Raw genomic sequence first — 24492 nt, 5'->3', positions numbered from 1 at the left:
TACCAATAAAAGACTAAACAAAAGCATCTTGTGTCCCAATTCCTTTAATAAATTATTAAAATTTGAGATTCACTTACACTTTGTACCTCCTCATTTTCAATTTGTTTGTTTCAAGCTGTTCAGGTAATTAATGATGATATTATTCTCCTACTGACCTCCCATGTGAAATAAACAGATATGGCTGATTCCCCTCACCGGCCCATAAGAACAAACCTTCATTTTAACGGAGTCCCCTATTTCTGCACATGCCAATAAGTGGAAACATCATTTCCATGTTCAGTTTGTCAAGACCATTCAGGGTCTTATCAACTTCAAACAAATTTCCTTTCACTATTGAGCTCTAGGAAAATAAGCCCTGCCTGTCCAATCTTTCCTCATAAGGAAACTGCTCATTCTTGGTAGCAATCTAGTAAGCTTCCTCTGAACCGCTTCCAATGCATTTCCATCCTTCCTCAAAAGAAACCAACACTGATCTCCCCAATACCCTGCATAACAGAAGTGTAACATTCTTCATGTTGAGTTCCTCACATAATAAAGGCTAACATCCAATTAACTTTCTTGATTATCCAAAGATACAGCTGCAGTCTCTTACTCTCCAGCATAATCCTCTGATTCTCATTCTTATCCAACCAAGTGCCTTTTGGAGCACCTTGCCAATAATCCCATCCATCTATGTAGCCCTTGCAACTATTAAACCACACCTGCTGTGTAAAATACCAAGAAATTAGCAATGTAATTGTCGCAAGGCTTTGAGAATTGGCTCAGTATGGAAGACAAGCAAACTTCTGACTTTCAGGTTTGCTTGCCATTGTCATATTGGGATAAAACATAATATTGTTAATGTTCAACTCAACATCATTTCCCAATTTATTTTAGATTGGGAGGACAGTCCGTCTCTTCTTAAATGCCAAATGCTGCCTGCTATAGGCATGTTGGATCCAAGTAGCTACAATGAAAACTACGTGGAATTAAACTGTAGTTTTACAGAAAGGTTAAAAACGATAAATACTATTTCTGATTCATAGAATCTATAGAGTATGGGAACAGGCCATTCGGCCCAACGAGTCCACACAAACCCTCCGAAGAGAGCTCATTCAGACCCACCCCCCTAACCTATCCCTGTAAACCTGCATTTCCCATGACTAATGCACCTAATTTACACATCCCTGAACATTATGGGTAATTTAGTATGGCCAATCCATACAGTTTACACATGTCTGGACTGTGGAAGAAAACCAGAGCACTCAGCAGAAACTCACGCAGACATTGGGAGAATGTGCAAACTCCAGACAGACAGTTTCCCAAGGATGGAATCTAACCCAGGTCCCTGGTGCTGTGAGGCTGCAGTGCTAACTACTGAGCCACTATGCCGCTTCCCCCTCACCTCCCTCTGCCTTTCAAGTTAGTGAGCAAGCAACCATGGATGTAAAAAATTGGAAGTTACACTCATGAATCAATTCATCAACAAGCAGGTGACATGGCAGGAACAGAAGGTGTTGTCAAAAATGAAAATTTAAGCTAAGAGTTAAATCAGATTATCTCATTTGTTCTGTTTTGATTACTGCTGTGAAAAGTGAATAATGTTAAATTAATAATTTTGGTTTATCATACAATGGAAACTTTCAAAAAGACCAATGCCACAGCTTACCTGAATTGGAGTTTCAAATCGTACAGCTTTTGAAGTATTTCGTTGCTTTATCTCGGAAAAGACAACATTTCTGCTCCATGTACTTGTGGCGATGTCTGATTTTTCAGGCAAAAACGTCCTCAGTAATGAGCTGGTCAACAGGCTTTCAGACTGTAACACAGAGGCAATTTATTTCCCGGATTTATATTTTCTTCTTTTATTCTTACATTCTCTTTCTTAACAAAAAGGGCACGTAAGCAAGCAACTTGTATCCTCACACAATGGCTGAAGTCAACTACCAGCAGGCATACAAGGCCAATCTAGACAGGCCAACCAAATTTTTTTTACCCTCCCTTTGAAAAGCAAGTGACCTCAAACTGCAAGACTTAAAATATGCATATTTTGACTAGAACAATACTTACTTTGATAATTTTATCCTTTACCACTTTTTTAAAAAAAAATCACTCTCTCCTGAAGGTGTTGGCTCTTGCTAGGTGCCAAAAGGCCACACATACAAACATGAGTCACTTGACATGAGTCAAGCAAGTGTCATTAATAAACTATGAAAAGCAACCTTACCTGACTTTTCCTCTCACTATATGTAGGAACAAGATCTAGTCAGACGATGCATGCCAAATTTCTTTCAAAGAAAAGTATAGCCTGCTTAATATGCACAAAACATTCTGCAATTTATGTATACCATCATTATCTTGCTGTTTTCCTTTGGCTCTTTCCTTTAAATTTTGCAATTAAATTTGGTAATTAATTTAATCAAACCCATGTTTCATGCATTTTTAATTTCTCCAATCAGGTTTTTGTACTTGCTACATCACTAAATCTACCTTTCTTAAAAAGGTCACAAATACCTTCATTGGTGTTCATACCTCCTCAAATTCACTGCCTCAAAAATACCATCCTTTTCCAATGCTTCGACTTTGTTGTCCAGCTCAGTGGAATGTCCTACCCCACACATCTACAGCACCTTCCAGATGGTGTCCTATTGCTATTGGAGTTTATCCAACCACACTGCATCTGGAACAGCAGCGGGAGTCGCTGTGGAGCATCAATATGCTGACATCTTTGTGGGATAGCACAGGCTGTGAAGCTATCACACCACTGATAAAGAGTACACAGGCAAAGGAAACATATGATCACCAGAGTAAAAACTCTTGGCTGCATCTGCAAGCATTGTTTTTACCAAGATGGTACAGGAATCACTGGGCCCATTGCCCTCTCAGTAACACTCGATACTCCTGGGGCAATTTCAATGGATTGGAGGATGGCAAATGTAGCCCTACTATTTAATAAAAAAGAAGCATTGAGAAGGAAAGAAATTACAGATTAATTAGCTAAAATCAGTAGAAAGCAAAAGGCAGGAATCTATTCCAAAAGAATGAGATAAAAGGGCATAACAGGATTAGACATGGATCTATGAAAAGGAAGTCATGCTTCATAAGCCTACTAGATTTTTTTTAAAAGTAGTATCACTAGTAGAATAGTGAAGGCAGAACCAGTGGATATGGTGTATCTGGATTTTAAGAAAACCTTCGATAAAGTCCCAATAAGAGTTGGTATGCAAATTAAAGCACATGGGGTTATGGGTGATATCCAAGCATGGATTCAGAGCTGATTAGCAGGTAAGGAGAACAAAAGGAGTAGGAATAACTAGGTCTCTTTGGAGTGAAAGGTGCTGGCTGGTGGGGAATCACAAAGGTCTGAGCTTGGGTCCCAGCTATTTACAATATATACTAACAATTTGAATGAGGAAATCAAATGTAATATTTCCATGTTTGCGGACAACACAAACTATGTGGAGCATCAATATGCTGACAGCTTTGTGGGATAGCACAGGCTGTGAAGCTATCACACCACTGATAAAGATTACACTGAGCACGGAGGAGAATATAAAAAGGCTCCTAGGCAATTTAGACAAGTTGAATGGTGGGCAAATATATGGCTGTCACAGTATAACATGGATAAGTGTGAAGTTATTAACATTGGTTTGAAAACCAAAATAGCATAGTATTACTTAATTGGCAAGGGAGTGTGAAATGTTGATGTACGAAGGGACCTGGATGTCCTTATACATTAGTCACTGAAAGCAAGTATGCAAGTGTAGTAAGCAAAGGGGAAGTGACCTCTCTGGAAGTAATCCAGAGACCCAGGGAATGTTCTGAGGACTTGAGTTCAAATCCAAACATAGCAGATGGTGAAATTTGAATTCAATAAAAATCTGGAATTAAGATGGCAACAGTGAATCTGTTGTCAATTGTTGGGAAAACCATCTAGTTCACTAATGCTCCCTTTAGGGAAATAAACTGCCATCCTTTATCTGATCTAGTCTACATATGACTCCAGACTCACAGCAATGTGATTAACTCTTAAGACCATAAGACATAGGAGTGAAAGTAAGGCCATTCGGCCCATCGAACCCACTCCGCCATTCAATCATGGCTAATGGGCATTTCAACTCCACTTACCCGCATTCTCCCCGTAGCCCTTAATTCCTTGTGACATCAAGAATTTATCAATTTCTGCCTTGAAGACATTTAGCGTCCCAGCCTCCACTGCGCTCTGCGGCAATGAATTCCATAGGCCCATCACTCTCTGGCTGAAGAAATGTCTCCGCATTTCTGTTCTGAATTTACCCCCTCTAATTCTAAGGCTGTGTCCATGGGTCCTAGTCTCCTCGCCTAACGGAAACAATTTCCTAGCGTCCACACTCTCCAAGCCATGTGTAATCTTGTAAGTTTCTATTAGATCTCCCCTTAATCTTCTAAACTCCAATGAATACAATCCCAGGATCCTCAGCCGTTCCTCATATGTTAGACCTACCATTCCAGGGATCATCCGAGTGAATCTCTGCTGGACACGCTCCAGTGCCAGTATGTCCTTCCTGAGGTGTGGGGACCAAAACTGGACACAGTACTCCAAATGGGGCCTAACCAGAGCTTTATAAAGTCTCAGTAGCACAACGGTGCTTTTACATTCCAACCCTCTTGAGATAATTGACAACATTGCATTCGCTTTCTTAATCACGGACTCAACCTGCATGTTTACCTTTAGAGAATTCTCCACTAGCACTCCCAGATCCCTTTGTACTTTGACTTTATGAATTTTCTCACTGTTTAGAAAGTAGTCCATGCTTGTATTCTTTTTTTCCAAAGTGCAAGACCTCGCATTTGCTCACATTGAATGCCATCAGCCATTTCCTGGACCACTCTCCCAAACTGTCTAGATCCTTCTGCAGCCTCCCCACTTCCTCAGTACTACCTGCCTGTCCACCTAACTTTGTATGATCAGCAAACTTCGCTAGAATGTCCCCAGTCTCTTCATCCAGATCATTAATATATAATGTGAACAGCTGCGGCCCCAACACTGAACCCTGCGGGACACCACTTGTCACCAGCTGCCATTCCGAAAAAGAACCTTTTATCCCAACTCTCTGCCTTCTGTCAGACAGCCAATCCTCAATTCATACCAGTAGCTCACCTCGAACACCATGGGCCCTCACCTTGCTCAGCAGCCTCCCATGTGGCACCTTATCAAAGGCCTTTTGGAAGTCTAGGTAGACCACATCCACTGGGTTTCCCCGGTCTTACCTACTTGTCACCTCTTCAAAGAACTCCAACAGGTTTGTCAGGCACGACCTCCCCTTACTAAATCCATGTTGACTTGTTCTAATCCGACCCTGCTCTTCCAAGAATTTAGAAACCTCATCCTTAATGACGGATTCTAGAATTTTACCAACAACCGAGGCTAATTGGCCTAGAATTTTCCATCTTTTGTCTTGATCCTTTCTTGAACAAGGGGGTTACAACAGCGATCTTCCAATCATCCGGGACTTTCCCTGATTCCAGTGACTTAATGGCAATAAGTGCAGGCCTAGCTGGCAATGCCCATGTGGTCAACTCTTAACTGCCCTCTGGGACAGGCAATAAGTGCTGGCCCAGTTGGTGATGCCTCAACCCATTAATGAATAATTTTTTTTTTAAAAGTTGAGTACATGAGCAATGGTGTACAGGGTCTTGGTGAGACCTACACAGAGTATTGTGTGCACTTTGGTCTCCTTACCCAAGAAAGCATATATTTGTCATAGAGGGTGTGCAGCAAAAATTCATCAGACTGAGAGCATTGTCATACAAGGAGAGCTTGAGTCAACTAGGCCTGGATTCAGTAGAGGTCAGAAAAGGGAATATCGTTGAAAGGTTTAAAATTCTGACAGACCTGAACAGATTGGATGCAGGGATGATGTTGTCCTGTCTATGCATCTAGAATAAGGGGTTACAGATACAGAATAAACCAGTTAGGACTGAGCTGAAGGGAAATTTCTTCACTTAGAGGATAGTGAACCTGTGGAATTCTCTTTTACATAAGGCTGTGGTGGGCAAGTTATTGAATATATTTAAGAAAGAAATAAAGATTTCTGGACATAATCCTTGACACTTTATGGGGAGAGTGTCTATGATGTTGAGGTAGAGGATCAGCCATGATCATATTAAATGATGGAGCAGGATCAAAAGGTCAAATGGTCTGTTCCTGTTCCTATATTCTGTGTCTAAGTAAGTTTTTTTTTATTTTACTATCACTCCCATATAGTGTACAGTTGTTCAGAACAAAGAGCTTGTAAAGTAACAATTACAATGGTCACATACTGGGTGAAAAACTTTAAAAAGAGAAAAGTGAGCTATTCCATTTGTCTGGGTCAAACAGTCTCTAAATAAAAACAATTTACTACTGGAAGTAAGTTAAACTCTAGATGTGAATAAACTTCTTCAAAAATAATTTATTGTAAAAAACAGAAACTTACTTTCAGCTCCACGACAAAGTAATATTACAGTATACAATATCAAATTTTTCAATAGTTGTTGAAACTGTTATTTTTCATGATATTCCAGATACTGAGAACTTGATCATAACTATTTCATTCTGATAGCTCAGCTAATTCTAAAACACATTGTAATCAATGTTAATATAAAAAATAATTAAATCAGGTGCAGGAAGTAAAAATATTATAAGTTGTTTTTATAAATTCTGTGCAGACCCAGTTAAATTTAGTTAAATATAAACAAAGCTTCAGTTCACTGTTCTGCACCAAATCCAATGCTCTAATCCATACTGTGCACAAGAAGGTCTGGAAGTGATTAATAAGATCAATGACTAGTTGTCCTGTTTTTGACAGCATTCTTAAAAGAAAAAATATTTCTTGAACCACTGGGAAAATTCAATGCTTTTTTCAAATTACATAGATCTTTTATGTTTAAAGAGAGGACATCTAATCTGAAAGCTAGCCCCTCTCAGAAGAAATAAACTTCCTTCCATGTAGTAAATGTCTGAGAGTCTATATGCAGCATCCTCTCAGAACTACGCAAAAACAATCAGCTCAGTTCATATGGACTATCCCTAATTAGTCCTTGCCTTTCCAAACACTTGCAAATCCTGTCCCTCATTTTCCCTTTAACAACTTACCCAACATCGATGTCAAGCTCACCAGCCTATAGTTCCCTGGCTTGTCCTTACCATCTTTCTTAAATAGTGACACCACATTAGCCATCCTCCAATCTTCCAGCAACTCATCTGCAACTATCGATGATACAAATATTCCAGCAAGGGGCCCAGCAATCACTTCCCTAGCTTCCCACAGAGTTCTAGGGTACACCTGATCAGGTCCTGAAACCTTTATGCGCTTCAAGACATCCAGCACTTCCTCCTCTGTAATATGGACATTTTTCAAGATGTCATCATATATTTCCCTACATTCTACATCTTCCATGTCCTTCTCCACAGTAACCACTGATGCAAAATGCTTGCTTAGTATCTCCAAAGTAGTAAAGCAGCGATCTTAAAGAAACTAATTCAGAAACCAAGTTCTGAAGAAGGGCCACTGGACCCAAAACTGACTTCTCTCCACAGATGCCTTCTGACCTGCTGAGTTTATACAGCAATGTTTGTTTTTGTTTGAGAAAAAATTGCTTGTTTACACAGAACCATACACGAGGAGCAATGCCAATAAACTCTGAAGCTTTTTGCAATAAGCTTTCATACTAATTCTTTCTTAGATACACTCATATACACAATTAATTTGCTTCTAAAAATGACTACTTTGCAAAGTTTCCAATAAGCATTGATGAACTCACCTGTACATCTGAAACAGCGGTCTGTGTGAACTTTTGAGTACCAATTTCATCCTTAATCCATGTGTCTAAAACAAGAGATTTTCGTACTTTCTTGAACGGAACTGTGTGCTGCAATTTGTTAGGTTTGGGGAAAATGAACAGAAGAGGCATACCACAAAATTACACAGCAGTCAGAATCACCATAATCAGGAACTGTTCAGATTAGAAGAACAAGGAGAAACTTTATTAGCACCTCTTGCTCACAGATTTTGAAGATGGGATCCATTCCTTCCCCAAGTAATATGTCAGTACCAGTCTCTTTCTTTAAGACCTCTCGAATATCCTCTTCTAAGTGTGCAAGTGACTGAGGCTAGGATGACAAAGAAATGATTACATTTTCTGCAATTCAAAATGTTATGTTGAGGATACATATTTATATTTAATGTTAACTGAAAGGAGAAACAACAACTGAAAGGGGAATTAACAACTATTTGGACATTGTCTGGTTTGAAATGGGTTTTATCAAGTGAATTCTTGGAACCAAAGCCACCAGCTGAGGTGGAGAGGGTCGAGTGACAAGTTCCTAGGAGTGACAATAACTGAAATCTGTCCTAGATCTCCTACTTCGTTGCAACAAATCCTCTTCCTCAGATGTCTTAAGAAATTTGGCATGTCCATAAGAACCCTCACCAACTTCTACAGATGCTCCACTGAAAGCATTCGATCTGGATGCATAACTTCCTGGTATGGAAACTGCTCCGCCCAGGACATTAAGAAACTTGAAAAGGTTGTGGGTACAGCCCAGACCATCACAGACTCTATTTACACTTCTAACTGTTGCTGAAAGGCTGCCGTCAAAGACCCCTCCCACCTCTTCCGTCAGGCAGAAGATATAGAAGCTTGAACATACGCACCGACAGATTCAAGCACAGCTACTTCTTTACCATTATTAAACTGCTGAATGGACCTCTCTAACTTCAAATAATGTTGACCTTGCTAATGTTGACCTTGCTTTGTGCAACTCCTGTGCAGCCATAACTTTGTACTAATGCCTTGCTCTAAGTGCTCCATGATTTGCATGTCCTTGTTTGCTATGATCTGCCTCTACTGCCTGCAAAACAAAGCTTTTCACTGTACTTAGCAATAAATCAAATTTTAAAAAATCAGTTTAATGTGTACTGTGGATTACTTGTTTGATTACCGTAAATCAAGTGACTGAAGAAATAGCCAAGCAAAGCTTTCGAGGAAAGAGAAGAGATGGGGGTTCATTGATTTAATTATTAAACAATGCCTGTTTTTTGACAGGACTAGGGGCCCTACACTAATGGTTGCCCACAACAGTCTTTGAACGTAGGATTCCGTTGTATAGTAGCTGAAATCAGTACAGTAAAGACAATGTTCCTGGAGCTAAACAACTCTCTTCTGAAATTCTGATTCTTAGAAGTTGTTCTTGGAAACCTGACAGATGGCAATACTGGTCAAACTGAAGGAATGACCAATTATCAAAGACTAGAACTTAAAATTGATTGCAAATATAACTGGAAATTGATCAATTTATGTTTGTCAGTAATTTGACTTTGTCAACAAGAGAAAGTGGACAAGAAGAGTATATTATGTCTTGTTTCCAGCCCCTTGACCCACAGGTGTTGTTGCCCTTTTGTCTTTCTTTAAACAAAAACATTTTTGCAGAAATTTGTCTTTTTATATTGTGTGAAGATGTGTGAGGGATTAAGAAGACACTTTAATTTTAGATTATAGCTTTGGTGTTAACGAGAGTGTGCCACTTGTTTCAAGAATAAGTTTTGTTTACAATGAAATAAAATTTATTAAACAAGGCTTGTGGATGCTTCTTTAATTTCTGATAGTAACGGTAAAGTAACCACAGCCCCAAAGTACCACAGGCTGTTCTCTCATTAGAGAGAGAGATGACGAGTGATGAGTTTAACTGGAGGCGGGTGAGAGGTTGAGAAGGAGTTGTTACCTTAGCCAACTGGGGAAACTGACCCTGCATTGCTGGTGTCATTCTGCATTGCAAATCAGCCGTCCAGCTAACTGAGCTAACCCACCCCAAAGTTTCTGCTAGTCGTTGCAAACAGGAGCATTTGACCATTATGGTAAATTATCAACATGTGTTTGTACTGATGACGTAATGGATGGAGTAGGGGGACTTGCTCTCAGTGCAATCCTCCTATCATTGTTGTAACAGCAGACATTTGAATTTTTTTAAACTATAGTTTAGAATAATTTTAAAACTTCATTTTGTATGTTAAAATTCACTGATTTCTTAATAAAAGATAATTCTTGTTGTAAAAATTAATTTCAAGCTTAACAATTTTAACAATGCAAGTTCTCAAAAGCCAATTATTTTGGAAACATCTGCAGCTCCACAGAATCATTATTTGGAAGATAAATCCAGCAACGAGCCAAACTAAAGAAATTGGCAGGAAAATAGCTAAACTCTCATTCCATGTCCTTGTTACCTCAAGATTTATTTATTCCAATAAATATTTATCCAGACTCCCATTTTCCATATGCAGCAAACCAGGGGCATCCAAATCCTGCTATTCATGTGCTTACTTGCACCAAATTTCAGGCAACTATCATCCCTGTTCTTACTGACCTACAACTGCCACCTGGTTAAGCAATGCTTCAATTCGTTCTGAGAATGGCAAAAGACTGGAAAGTTATATAATTATTTCACTTTTTATGGTGAGAGGCAAATGCAAATGTTTTTAGGCCAGGGTCTTTCAAGTCTGGCTCAAGAGCAGCTCAGGAGGGCATACCAGGAGCAGCACTAGGCATGAGGTGTCAACTTAGTGAAGCTGCAATACATGATGATATACATGTCAAACTATGCCATACAGGTGTTCTTGATGGTGGGATTTAGAACTAGGGAACAAAGTCTCAGAATAAAAGACAAACCATTTTGGACTGAGAGCAGCAGGAATATCTTCACTCGGTGGTGATAGAACTTTGGAATTCTCTACCCCACTGGGCTGTGGAGGCTTCGTCATTAGGTTCAAGACACGGATTGATTTCTAGTCACTAATAACATAAAACAATATGGGGATAGCACAGGATAGATATGAGGGACACATCAGCTATAACCTAGAACGATGGAATAATTTTAAAGAGCTGACAGACTTTCCTTGCTCTTATGTTCCTATACCACTAACAACAGGTTAGATCAAACCTCTTCAGTCCAGCTACATGAATTATTGTCCTACATTCACTATTCAAGCAACTCACCGAGGAAATGGCGCCACAAATATCCCCATTTTCAACTATGAAGGAGCCCAGAATATTAGTGCAAAAGACAAGACTGAAGCATTTGCAACACTTTTCAGCCAGAGGTGTCAACTAGGTGTCAGTCTCATTCTGAAGTCCCTACTCCTCAAATGTCAGTCTTCAGCCAATTTAATTCACTCCAACCAATATACCACCAGACACCGCAAAAGCTACAGGCTCTGACAATAGTCCAGCAACTGTAACAAAGACATGTTCCAAGGCTGCAGGCTCTTCTAGCCAAGCTGCAGCACTGGTATATACCTGGCAGTGTGGAATGTTATCTAGGTATGTCCTGCACACAATAAACAGACAATTACCACCCCATCAGTCGACTGTTGATCATCAGTAAAGTGATCAAAGGGTCATAAAGACTGCTATCAAGCTACATTTGTTTAAGAGCACCTACTCACTGACACTCATTTTGGGTTCTTCCAGATTTACTCAGCTCTTGACCTCGTTATAGCCATGGTTCAAATATAGACAAAATGGCTGAATTCCAGAGGCATGGCAAAGGGAGAAACTCTCACTGGTTCAAGCTATACCAAGCACAAAGGAAGATGATTGTGGTTGCTGCAAGTTAGTCATCTAAGCTGCAGGACATCATTGCAGGAGTTCCTCCAGTGGAATAAACTAGGCACAACCATTATCAGCTGGCTGACATTTCTGCCACCTCCAAACGGACCCCACCACTAGGGATATATTTCCCTCCCCACCCCTTTCCACCTTCCGCAAAGACCATTCCCTCTGCGAGTACCTGGTCAGGTCCACGCCACCCCAACAACCCACCCTCCCATCCTGGCACCTTCACCTGCCACCGCAGACATTGCAAAACATGCGCCCACACCTCCTCCCTCAGCTCCATCCAAGGCCCCAAAGGAGCCTTCCACATCCAAAGTTTCACCTGCACATCCACCAATATCATTTATTGTATCCGTTGCTCCCGATGCGGTCTCCTCTACATTGGAGAGACTGGACCCCTCCTAGCAGAGCGCTTTAGGGAACATCTCCAGGACACCCGCACCAATCAACCACACCGCCCCGTGGTCCTTCATTTCAACTCCCCCTCCCACTCTGCCGAGGACATGGAGGTCCTGGGCCTCCTTCACTGCCGCTCGGTCCTTCACCACCAGATGCCTGGAGGAAGAACGCCTCATCTTCCGCCTCGGAACACTTTAACCCCAGGGCATCAATGTGGACTTCAATGGTATCCTCATTGCCCCTTCCCCCACCTCACCTCAGTTCCAACCTTCCAACTCAGCACTGTCCCCATGACTTGTCCTACCTGCCTATCTTCTTTTCCACCTATCCACTCCACCCTTCCCCTGACCTATCACCTACATCCGCTCCCCCACTCACCTATTGTACTCTATGCTACTTTCTCCCCACCTCCACTCTTCTCTCATTTATCTCACCACCCTTCAGGCTCTCTGCCTTTATTCCTGATGAAGGGCTTTTGCCCGAAACGTCGATTTTATTGCTCCTCGGATGCTGACTGAACTGCTGTGCTTTTCCAGCACCACTCTAATCACAACCATCATCAGTTGCTTCATCAATGACTTTCCCTCCAGGGAAAGGTCAGAAGTGGGGATGTTCATTGTGCAATCATCACTGTTCAGCTCTGTTTGCACCATCTCAGAAAACGAAGCAGTCTATCAAGCTTGGACTTATTCCTGAAGAAGGGCTTATGCCCGAAACGTCGATTCTCCTGTTCCTTGGATGCTGCCTGACCTGCTGCGCTTTTCCAGCAACACATTTTTCAGCTCTAGACAACTATCAGGCTTGGACTGTCAAGCAACATTTGGGTTATGCAATGGCTATCTCCAAAATGGAAAATCCTTATTGGGGATGGGTATGTATCAAGGGTAGCATATCCATGGTGAAGAGGAGGCAGTGGGACTAAGATTCTGGACATTTTGATAACTGTTGATTCTTGTTAGTTAAGAATCTGACTACCTTGGTCTTAAAAATATTCAATGACTGCCTTCATCGTTGTCCGAGGTGAAGCATTTGCAAAACTCAAGCCTCTGCAAGAAAACAATTCTTCTCTTTTCTATGTTAAATGGCACCCTCTTATTTTTAAACTCTGTCCTCACATTTTAATCCCTCCCATAAGAGGAAATATCTTTTCTGCACCCACCCTGTGAAATCCTATGTATTTCAATTAGGTCACCTATCATTTTTTCAAACACCAATGGACGCAAACTCAATGTGCCAAACCTGCTTTTCCACAAGATAATCACCCTACCTCCCCATTCCAAATAAAAACAAAATACCAATAAAGCAGCAGTGTGTAGTTAAAATTTGCATATATTAGATCAGTATATAATCATTATAATATTCAGCTGATGTGTTCTGCCCTGATGCACGTCCTTAGGTGAATGTCCAGTGCTGCTTTTGACCTGGGTTGTCTTCCTTGTAGTTTCTGTTAATGGTGGTTTACTGCTCCCTTCCAGTCTCTGGGATAGGGCAAGAAAGTAGGTTCCAAAGTTTACCTCAGTTGGAACAGGAACAAAACTGGCTGGTCATATTCTAAACTACCCACCTCATTCAGTAACCTCTCTTGCTAATCATCTAGCCAATTGGTCCCAACATATAACAGATTATGAAAGTATGAAAAACTTTTTTAAATTATTTGATAGAAGTTTTCTTTTATATAATGAGATTTCAGGCAAATCTCTACATTTGCCCTGGTGACAGAAGACTGAGTAAAACCTCTCTTCCATACTCCCCCATTTCTGTACACGTATATTGCAACATATAACCCTCTTTGCAACTCTGCTTCCCTCTCATACACTTCACAGCCCCTCATCCCAAATCCCCAGACACACACTAACCCAGCAAGCCCCTCTCCGACCCCATGCACGCAACAGTCCCACATTCCAAACTGAGGCACAGTCTCATTCAACAAGCCATGTCCCCAAACCCTCACAAGCTCGCAAGACAGCTTTTCAAATGCTCACACATTCAGCAGCACTCCATGCTCAACCATCATACTAGCAGCCCTTCTGTCCAAACCCACCTCATTCAGCAACCTCTCTTGCTAATCATGCAATCCCATTCCCCCTATGTGGGAGAGTGTTTAATTGGCTCAATGTTCCTGTGAAGTGTCTTGAGACATCTTATTACATTAAAAACATTAACTGATAAAGTGGCTGCTCTGAACCAGTTGAAACAAACAGCAAACAATATACTGACCAAATCATTAAGTGCAGTTTCCAGTTAATATATAATTTATACTATATAATATATACTATATAATATATACTATATAATATATGTATACACAATTACAAACATATAAACAAGATGGATGAGTAGGCCACTTTCTTTTAAGCCTACTCTGCCATTTATGATAATCATGGCTGATCTAATTTTAACTTCAACTCTCCATATCCTCAACAATGTGTTATTCCTCTTGGTAATCAAGAGTCTACTTACCTTTGCCTTAAAAAGCTTTAATATTAAAGTTCTAAATTTACTTTGAAGGAAATAGTTTTAGTTGCTGTAATAATTACTGAGGTTGATAGGGTTTGTGCTGTATTCCAATTGATGATGGTCATATTGGACAGACCCAAGGATGCTAATATTCAGACATATACACAAAGATGCTCCATGAAGTGGATAAAAATGGACAGCAGAATGGAACAACAAAAGACAAAAATCTCAAGACAGACAAACTGTTGCCCAGAATTAAGCCAGCAACCTCTGATCTGCAATACTGCACTTACCACCATTTTCAGAGGCCCATATTTCTTTTCTTGAGCAGCCAGTGCATTCTTAAAGGGTGTAGGCGTCCTTGGTGTGCTGTCCAAAACCGTTCGTCTTATTGTGGGAGTCCTGAAACTACAAGAAACAAAGTACAGTGTGAAGTATGGAGCAAAATTCAGTAGGATGTTTGTACAGTTAAATTATGGATGTAAAGTTTCTAATCAAATAAGAATAACATCATACACCTTTTACCCACTCCTCCTAAGCAGTGTCCATATATTGCTCTATATCTGCTCAAGGGAGAACCCACTCAAGCCTCCATCTACATTATAAATGAAACACAATGTGTTGGTCCCAATCCCTATAGCAAAAATAAAACCTTAGGATGATACTCTAATGCAGTACTGAGGGAATGGCTCACTTGCTGATATTGCAAGGGTCCATTGCCTGCAGTTAATTTTGAAAGGATAATTATATTTTCTAATGATAACATCAAACATCTTATACATTGCTGGTAATTATTTCCACTTCAGCAGAACATATTACTTTAAAACTAACAATACAAACAAACAAAAAAAAACTATATATATCCTGGTCCAGTGGTGGGGGCACTGGGAATGTGACACAAGAGGGTCAACTGCACCATTCTACAATTTTACCAAGAGTTTACATGTATTAATTATACCTAATCAGATGGATTAAATTTCTCCTACAGTTGGTGGGTTTTTAATCAGGATAATGTTGAGGCCCAATGTAAAACCCTAGTAATGCATGACAATTCTTTCCCAGAACACTTCCTGGTAATGTAGGCGGTTTGGAGGTTGCGGACTGCCGTTCAGCTGCTTACCAGCAGAAGGCAATGAAACAGATTTCTGATGCAGCCATGCAAAACTAAAGTCCATTAAAGTGCTTTCCAACAAAATGGTGAAAGCAGTAACAACCTCAGATGTTAGCTGCTCAAAGGAGCTCCAGATATTTTAATGTATCTGTGGTCACGGTGCTGGAGGAAGTAAGGACCTGAGACAGATCACCTGACAAACAGCTGACAGCTAAGAGCCAAGAGCCTCATAGGAGAATAGTGCAAAGTGCCTGGATGAAGCTCACGCCCACTTTCTGCGACTAAGTTTTGGTCTTGTCTCTAACAATTATATATTTTCTATTGGAGCAGGTAGAAATTAGCATGACTAACATCTGCAAACAACTTCTCCAATCACCCAAGTACTGTCTTTACTCAAAACCATTCTCCCAACTTACTTTTCCCACCATAAGGACTTCATTAAAAGGATCAAGACTCTTCAACTCCTTCAATTCTTACCATGTCATGCACTATATATATTATATATATTATATATATATATATATATATAGGAAGTTTTCAAGTCATTCACAGCCAATAACTTTTTTCTCTTTGTCACAGAGTCCAACACATTACAATGAATGCACAATGACAACTGAGGAAGATTCATTGCTTTTTTAAAAAAAAATCAAATCCACAATAGAAAGTACTAAACTCAAAAAATAAATGTAGAGCAGCCCCTGTAAAGCAGAGTAAAGGAGGCAAGCTGATTAGGAGATGATGATAAAAGCTGAGTAGGTTTCATCATCCATGGGTTCAGGTTACTATGCTTTTGCAAGATATCACAATTTTTCTATACTTATTCATTGCTCCTTAAAAACAACTGCCATGGACTTAACTAAGTGACCTCCTCCATGTTTCAAATTATAGGGAATGTCACCTTTGACAGATTAGGCACTTTTTGATCTATACCTGTTGCCACAACTTTAACAACTCCTCCATCTGCACAATTACTGGAAAGAATTTTAACTGGAAAGTGTTGGGTTTGAGCGGAGAGCAGGTAAAATGTGGGTAAAGCAACATGTTATTTAATGGGGAACCTCAGTTGAGATGTTGGATCTCCAACTGAAATATGTAAAGAGTGAATTACTTCTGCCATTAACCTAGCATTTCAGTTTCTACAGGTTTCCCGAGCTGTGAAAGCCTTTTCAAGTCAACAGGAAAGGTCAATGAATGTCTGTGAAATTGACAGGTAGGAAAGTCTGTATAGAATCATGCTGCTGCTTCTTTGTTTAAGTGGAAATCTGGTGTCCATAATCCTCATCTAAAGAGTCAGTTTTTACAGCCTTAAAAGTTTTTTGACCCATCTTAGACTTGGACAGTTTGGGCCTGCACTTCCCTGCCAACAACCTTCTACTACTGCAGAGAAGTTTTTATGCAGCTTCTGCTGTTCCTTAAGAGCACCAGTACCTCTCTTCCAATCAGCAACATGTCACTTGACAGGGCAGAGGGAATGGGTCCAGAAAGATCCAGATTAAAGAGACAATATCCATTACAAAGGGCTTTCATCCAGCCAGATATACATTTCATATTGAGGCAAGAGATTGCTTCTTTTGGGAGCAAAAGCTACATTTGCTAAAAGCATTCAGTGAACTCGCAAAAGTTGTAACATCTCTATTTACTTCATAAGATCAAAGAACAAATTGTATTGAGGGATAACTAACCAAAAAGTGAGGTTAAGGTTTAGCATAAACAATATTTGCTTCACGCAGCTGAGAAAAATTGGAGCACAGAGAAATTGAGTGGAAGATTATGTGAAGTTGGCTGTTGATAAAAGCTAAAATTGGATAAGTAATTAGATGTTTGGGAGCAGATTCAGCAGTCCTGGTGATCTCTCTCCAGGGAACAGATTGCACTACCAAGATGTTGAGGCAATCAAGTCAGTGAGGCTTTGGGGGCTTTCCAAGGCTATATCATTGAAAGTAAAAAATAGGAATCCTTTGCCTCCTTTGGAGGGATTTGATGACTTGGTGACCCAAATGTTAACAATCCAGCTGGAAACGGTCTTGACCACATCAGCTATTTACAATGTAGTTAACCCATTAGCTGAAAGATATTTGGCTCCAGTTAAATCCTGAATGTTAGAGTCTAAGTGATTACATATGTAAGTAAAAAGGATGAGAGAGCAAGAGCTTGTGTGAGAGCAATAAAGTTAATTTTTTGGATGCTTCAAGTTAACCCTGGAACTGTGCCTTTACGTTGGTTCATCCACGCACTCCAATCCTCAGAAGATAATAGTCTATCAAACCGGATCATAAAGAACTAACTTTTACCAGTATTCTCTTAACCAGGGATCATACCCTTGAATATTATTCATATGTTCTAAAGATCATATGACTACTTATATACAGCATTAAACTTTGATTGATGTAGACATAACCTTTAACAGGTATAGTTTTCCCAAATATTACTTATTTATTTGGAAGAGGGATAGACTGTAACCACTCACCCTGCATTTTCCTTTTGAACCCGAGGTGTTTGGTCTTTGCGTAGCGGAGTTGTGACGAGAACTTTTTGTCCACAGACAGGAGTTGAAGTAAGTGCTGGATTATCAAGACTCAGATGATCATTGCCAGAGCAGATGTTAAAAAACTGTTTTTAGAGCAGGAAATAAAACAATAAATTTGATACTGAGGTTTAGTGATTTAATATTTACAAAATGCTCCAATTATGACACAATTACAGATTAAAATCAGGAACAAATGCTGGAAGTGTGCAGCAGTTAAATCAGGATCTATGAATATTGAAACAGGTTTATTAACAAAGTTAAAGTTTTCAGTTTAAATGTTTCCAGTGCAGAAGTATTTCCAGAAATTTTATTTTTTTAAATTGCAATAAAATCAAGTTTCAAGTAAAAGGATATCTAGCCTACAGGCTTTTTGAATTAATGTTGCAGTCAAAAGCCACAAATTAATTTTCTAAAGCTTTTGACTTGATAACATTCATCTAGTTCTTTTTGCAAAATTCTGAAGATTAAACATTCATTGCATCTGACAGCAATCTCTCAAGTATTAGTAAACACGCATAATCTTTTTTCCTTACTTGGCTAAAGATTTCCTAATCTTAAAGATTGCCTCTGCAAAATATGAACAATGCAAAAAAAACTAAAACAACAAAAAAGGTTGGTGGATATAGATATACATAGCAAAAGGATATGGCAGCAACGCAGGGCAGCTGTTGCATAATGAGATCCAAAGTGTGACAGGAACTGATACAGTATATGAACATAGAGAAACAGCAGTAATAAGGATCAAAAGTGGTTAAGAAAAAGCAAATTAAATTTCTTTTCCCTGAAATGCACCTAGTATCCGGAACAAAATAAACAAAATGTATCATTGGCACAAATAACGAAATTAGGTGTGATCTCACAGCCATTAGAGACATGGTTCCAAGGAGATCAAAGCTGGGAAATAAATATTCAGGGATATTAAACTTCAAAAAGACAGACAGTGTTTAGCAGAAAAGATGGTTGATTAACACTCGCAGACATTTAAAAGAATAGTTCATTGCTCATAACAAAGACATATCCCAGTGAGGAAGAAGGATTCTTGGAAGGCTTCAAATAACCAAGAAAGTGAAGGATAGAATCAATTTGAGGAAACTAAGGAAAAATGTGCTGGTATTGGAAACAATGCAGAAGGTTCACTAGATTGATCCTGGGTGTGGAGGGATTTTATGAGGAGGAGTTGAGTAGGTTGGGCCTTTGCTTACTCGAGTCTAAAAGAATGAGGGGAAAACTTACTGAAAGAAGCAAGATTCTTAGGGGGCTAGACAGGCTGGATGCTGAGTGGTTGTTTCCCCTTGCGGGTAAATCTAGGACCAGAGGACATAATTTCAAAGTAAACAGTCCCACATTTAGGACAGGAATTTCTTCTCTCAGAATAGTGATTCTGTAGAATTCTTTTCCGCAGAAAGCTTAAGAAGCTGGGCGGTTAGATTTACCAAAGGCTGAGCTAGACAGATTTTTAATACAGTAAAGGAATCAATGGTTATGGAGAAAAGACAAGGAAGTGGAGTTGGTGATTAGCAAATCAGCCATGAGCATACTGAAAGATAGAGGAGACTTGGCAAGTCAAATGGCTTACTTCGATTCCTACTTCTCATATTAAGATAATTTCTGCTTAGTAAAATAGTTCTGAGATTTTTACCTGAGAAGGAGAAAAGGGCAGTGTTTTTACTGGAGTACTTTTTGGGCTTGTTGTGCTATTGTCCATGAAAGAAACACTGTTACAGTCACTGGACGGAGATGGGCCAAGCCGAAGTCTCCTTTTCCTCCTCAGTATGGTTGGTGGCGTACTGAATTTAGCAACGATAGGGGATGTTATCGGAATGAGTTCACCCTGCCCACTGCTGTTACTGCAGGTACTTCTGCTCAGATCGGAAATGGCATGGCCATCAAAGCGATAACCTATTCCACTTCTGTGCTGTAAACGTTCAAATTTAGCTGGAGTCTGTTTAGCAGGTGTCTTTTCATTCGCTTCAGAGAAGTCAAAGTTTGTTAACTCATTCCACACTACAGAATCCTGAAAGAAAGGGAAAATGAACTTGTTACTAGCAAAATTTACAATAAAAGAAATTATAATTCAAGTGTAGACATCAGCACTATGATGATCAAATATGGTGCAGGATATATAATCTTTATTTAGTTAGCATTCCTAAAACATACAACTTTAGGGATCAGCCAAGTCCTTTTATTGGTAGATGTGAACTGGAGAGAAAGAAGGTTGATGCAGTTTGAATACAAGTAGATTGATGTCATCATATTCTATTGTTATGGTTACAGTAGTTGTTTAGTTCTACATTAGTACTGAAGACGGAAGTCTGTTGGTGATAAAATAAAGTTAAAGGCAGTATACCCAAATTTAGAATCTTCAGGTTGCATATACAATTGATCACAACAATAAAACTCTTAAAAGGAAAATAGAAGTACAATAAAGCAAGTTCAAAGTTTGGGAGAAGATTTGTAGCTCGGGTGCTCGTTGTTGTGGTTCTGTTCGCCGAGCTGGGAATTTGCGTTGCAGACGTTTCGTCCCCTGTCTAGGTGACATCCTCAGTGCTTGAGAGCCTCCTATGAAGCGCTTCTGTGATGTTTCCTCCGGCATTTATAGTGGCCTGTCTCTGCCGCTTCCGGTTGTCAGTTCCAGCTGTCCGCTGCAGTGGCCAGTATATTGGGTCCAGGTCGACGTGTTTGTTGATAGAGTCTGTGGATGAGTGCCATGCCTCTAGGAATTCCCTGGCTGTTCTCTGTTTGGCTTGTCCTATAATAGTAGTGTTGTCCAAGTCGAACTCATGTTGCTTGTCATCTGTGTGTGGCTACTAAGGATAGCTGGTCGTGTCGTTTCGTGGCTAGTTGGTGTTCATGGATGCGGATCGTTAGCTGTCTTCCTGTTTGTCCTATGTAGTGTTTTGTGCAGTCCTTGCATGGGCTTTTGGACACTGCATTGGTTTTGCTCATGCTGGGTATCGGGTCCTTCATTCTGGTGAGTTGTTGTCTAAGAGTGGCTGTTGGTTTGTGTGCTATTAAGGGAAAGACAACGGAACGAGGACATACTGCAACCCAAAGGACTAGCCACACTACCATACATCAGGAGCATTTCCGAACTGACAGCCAGACTTCTGCGACCACTAGGACTCGTAACAGCACACAAACCAACAGCCACACTCAGACAACAACTCACCAGAACGAAGGAACCGATACCCAACATGAGCAAAACCAATGTAGTGTATAAAATCCCATGGAAGGACTGCACAAAACACTGCATAGGACAAACAGGAAGACAGCTAACGATCCGCATCCATGAACACCAACTAGCCACGAAACAACACGACCAGCTATCCTCAGTTGCCACACACACACAGATGACAAGCAACATGAATTCACCTGAGACAACACTACTATTATAGGGCAAGCCAAACAGAGAACAGCCAGGGAATTCCTAGAGGCATGGCACTCATCCACAGACTCTATCAACAAACACATCGACCTGGACCCAATATACCGGCCACTACAGCGGACAGCTCGAACTGACAACCGGAAGCGGCAGAGACAAACCACTATAAATGCCGGAGGAAAGATCACAGAAGTGCTTCACAGGAGGCTCCCAAGCACTGAGGATGTCACCTAGACAGGGGACGAAACGTTTGCAACACAAATTCCCAGCTCGGCGAACAGAACCACAACAAAAAGCAAGTATACAATTTAATTCCAAAAAGAAGTGTCAGTCATTGGAGTTTAATATATATGAACAGCAACAAGATTACACCTTTATTTGAATCTGTTGCTGTGATAGCCAGCTTACCTACTTTAAAATGAGTGCTTACCTGACACTGTAAATGGTTCAATTTTTATTTCACAGTTTGCCTCATACTTTTCTAACATTCGTGTAATTTTAGTTTTTCAGGTGTAAGACCAGGAGGTAGGGGGGCAAGGGAAACAGTTGCCCAAGTGAATGAATTTGTCAGAAACAAACATAAGACCATAAGACATAGGAGTGGAAGTAAGGCCATTCGGCCCAGCGAGTCCACTCCGCCATTCAATCATGGCTGATGGGCATTTCAATTCCACTTACCCGCATTCTCCCCGTAGTCCTTAATTCCTCGAGACAACAAGAATCTATCAATTTCTGCCTTGAAGACATTTAGCGTCCCAGCCTCCACTGCGCTCTGCGGCAATGAATTCCACAGGCCCACCACTCTCTGGCTGAAGAAATGTCTCCGCATTTCTGTTCTGAATTTACCCCCTCTAATTCTAAGGCTGTGTCCATGGGTCCTAGTCTCCTCACCTAACAGAAACAATTTCCTAGCGTTCACCCTTTCCAAGCCATGTATTATCTTGTACGTCTCTATTAAGTCTCCCCTTAATCTTCTAAACTCCAATGAATACAATCCCAGGATCCTCAGCCGTTCCTCATATGTTAGACCTACCATTCCAGAGATCATCCGTGTGAATCTCCGCTGGACACGTTCCAGTGCCAGTATGTCCTTCCTGAGGTGTGGGGACCAAAACTGGACACAGTACTCCAAATGGGGCCTAACCAGAGCTTTATAAAGTCTCAGTAGCACAACGGTGCTTTTATATTCCAACCCTCTTGAGATAAGTGACAACATTGCATTCGCTTTCTTAATCACGGACTCAACCTGCATGTTGACCTTTAGAGGATCCTCGACTAGCACTCCCAGATCCCTTTGTACATTGGATTTACGAATTTTCTCACCGTTTAGAAAGTAGTCTGTGCTTTTATTCTTTTTGCCAAAGTGCAAGACCTCGCATTTGTTCACGTTGAATTCCATCAGCCATTTTCTGGACCACTCTCCCAAACTGTCTAGATCCTTCTGCAGCCTCCCCACTTCCTCAGTACTACCTGCCTATCCACCTAACTTCATATCATCTGCAAACTTCACTGGAATGCCCCCAGTCCCTTCATCCAGATCATTAATATATAATGTGAATAGCTGTGGCCCCAACACTGAACCCTGTGGGACACCGCTCGTCACCGGCTGCCATTCTGAAAAAGAACCTTTTATCCCAACTCTCTGCCTTTTGTCAGACAGCCAATTTTCAATCCATCCCAGTAGCTCACCTCGAACACCATGGGCCCTCACCTTGCTCAGCAGCCTCCCGTGTGGCACCTTATCAAAGGCGTTTTGGAAGTATAGATAGACCACATCCACTGGGTTTCCCTGGTCTAACCTACCTGTCACCTCTTCAAAGAACACCAACAGTTTTGTCAGGCATGACCTCCCCTTACTAAATCCATGTTGACTTGTTCTAATCAGACTCTGCTCTTCTAAGAATTTAGAAACCTCATCCTTAATGATGGATTCTAGAATTTTACCAACAACCGAGGTTAGGCTAATTGGCCTATAATTTTCCATCTTTTGTCTTGATCCTTTCTTGAACAATGGGTTTACAACAGCAATCTTCCAATCATCCAGGACTTTCCCTGACTCCAGTGACTCTTGAAAGATCTCAACCAATGCCTCCGCTATTTCCTCAGCCACCTCTCTCAGAACTCTAGGATGTATCCCATCGGGGCCAGGAGATTTATCAATTTTAAGATTTTTTAGCTTTTCTAGCACTCTCTCTTTTGTAATGGCAACCATACTCAACTCAGCCCCCTGACTCTCTTTAATTGTTGGGATATTACTCATGTCTTCCACTGTGAAAACTGACGCAAAGTACTTGTTAAGTTCTCCTGCTATTTCCTTATCTCCCATCACTAGGCTTTCAGAATCAGTTTGAAGTGGCCCAATGTCTACTTTTGCCTGTTGAATGCTGGAGAAACCTCAGCAGGTCTGGCAACATTTGTGGAATGAGAAACAGTTAATGTTTTAAATCCAGTCCAACTCTTATTCAGAGCCAAAATAGACTCAAGGGACACAAAATGTTAACTCTTATTCTTTCTGTAGATGCTTCTTGCCAACTAGGTTTCTCCAGCATTCTCAGTTTGGTTCAGATTTCCAATATTTGGAGTTATTTTGATTTTGTTCGACTGAATTAATCAGGTTTCTCATGAATTGCATGCATCAGCTAGGCTGGCAGTATTAAAATTTCCTCTTGTAGGCCAATCACGAGATGAGAAATCTGGCACTTCTGCAAGAGAAGATTCTGCAGCAGCTTAAATGGGCAAGTGTCATTTGTGTTGAACCAGTAAAACTGCAGATATCTAGGGGAATCAAGAAGAATTCCATCGATGGTGACAGAGTAATTTCATGACAAAATGACTTCTTTCCCTCATGGAAAGTGGTTTTAAAGAAATCATGGTAAGAAATGGTACAACATATGAATGAACAGAATTTTTACAGCTTTTCAGAATTTTTGGCAGCTATGCATCAGAAAATGTAACTCTCTCAACAACCGGAGTTAAGACAAATTCTCCCTTACAGCTCATTGTTCC

General features: G+C 40.4%; 1 protein-coding gene across 3 annotated transcripts in view; it reads right to left on the bottom strand.

The window, feature by feature from the left end:
- Window positions 1–24492, bottom strand: part of mybl1 (v-myb avian myeloblastosis viral oncogene homolog-like 1) — a 65597-nt gene that overhangs the window by 5748 nt on the left and 35357 nt on the right. For all 3 annotated transcript variants that reach the window (XM_072571509.1, XM_072571508.1, XM_072571510.1), the window contains 6 exons: window positions 19744–20118; window positions 18045–18187; window positions 14760–14874; window positions 7997–8113; window positions 7765–7872; window positions 1649–1798 (listed from right to left, as the gene is read on the bottom strand). In XM_072571509.1, the coding sequence (XP_072427610.1) occupies window positions 1649–1798; window positions 7765–7872; window positions 7997–8113; window positions 14760–14874; window positions 18045–18187; window positions 19744–20118 (1008 nt within the window). The remainder of the gene's footprint in view (window positions 1–1648; window positions 1799–7764; window positions 7873–7996; window positions 8114–14759; window positions 14875–18044; window positions 18188–19743; window positions 20119–24492) is intronic.

The sequence above is a fragment of the Chiloscyllium punctatum genome, chromosome 5, assembly GCF_047496795.1.
Source record: "Chiloscyllium punctatum isolate Juve2018m chromosome 5, sChiPun1.3, whole genome shotgun sequence".
In the NCBI taxonomy this organism is placed as follows: domain Eukaryota; kingdom Metazoa; phylum Chordata; class Chondrichthyes; order Orectolobiformes; family Hemiscylliidae; genus Chiloscyllium; species Chiloscyllium punctatum.
This window is presented reverse-complemented; position numbering and strand designations above follow the sequence as displayed.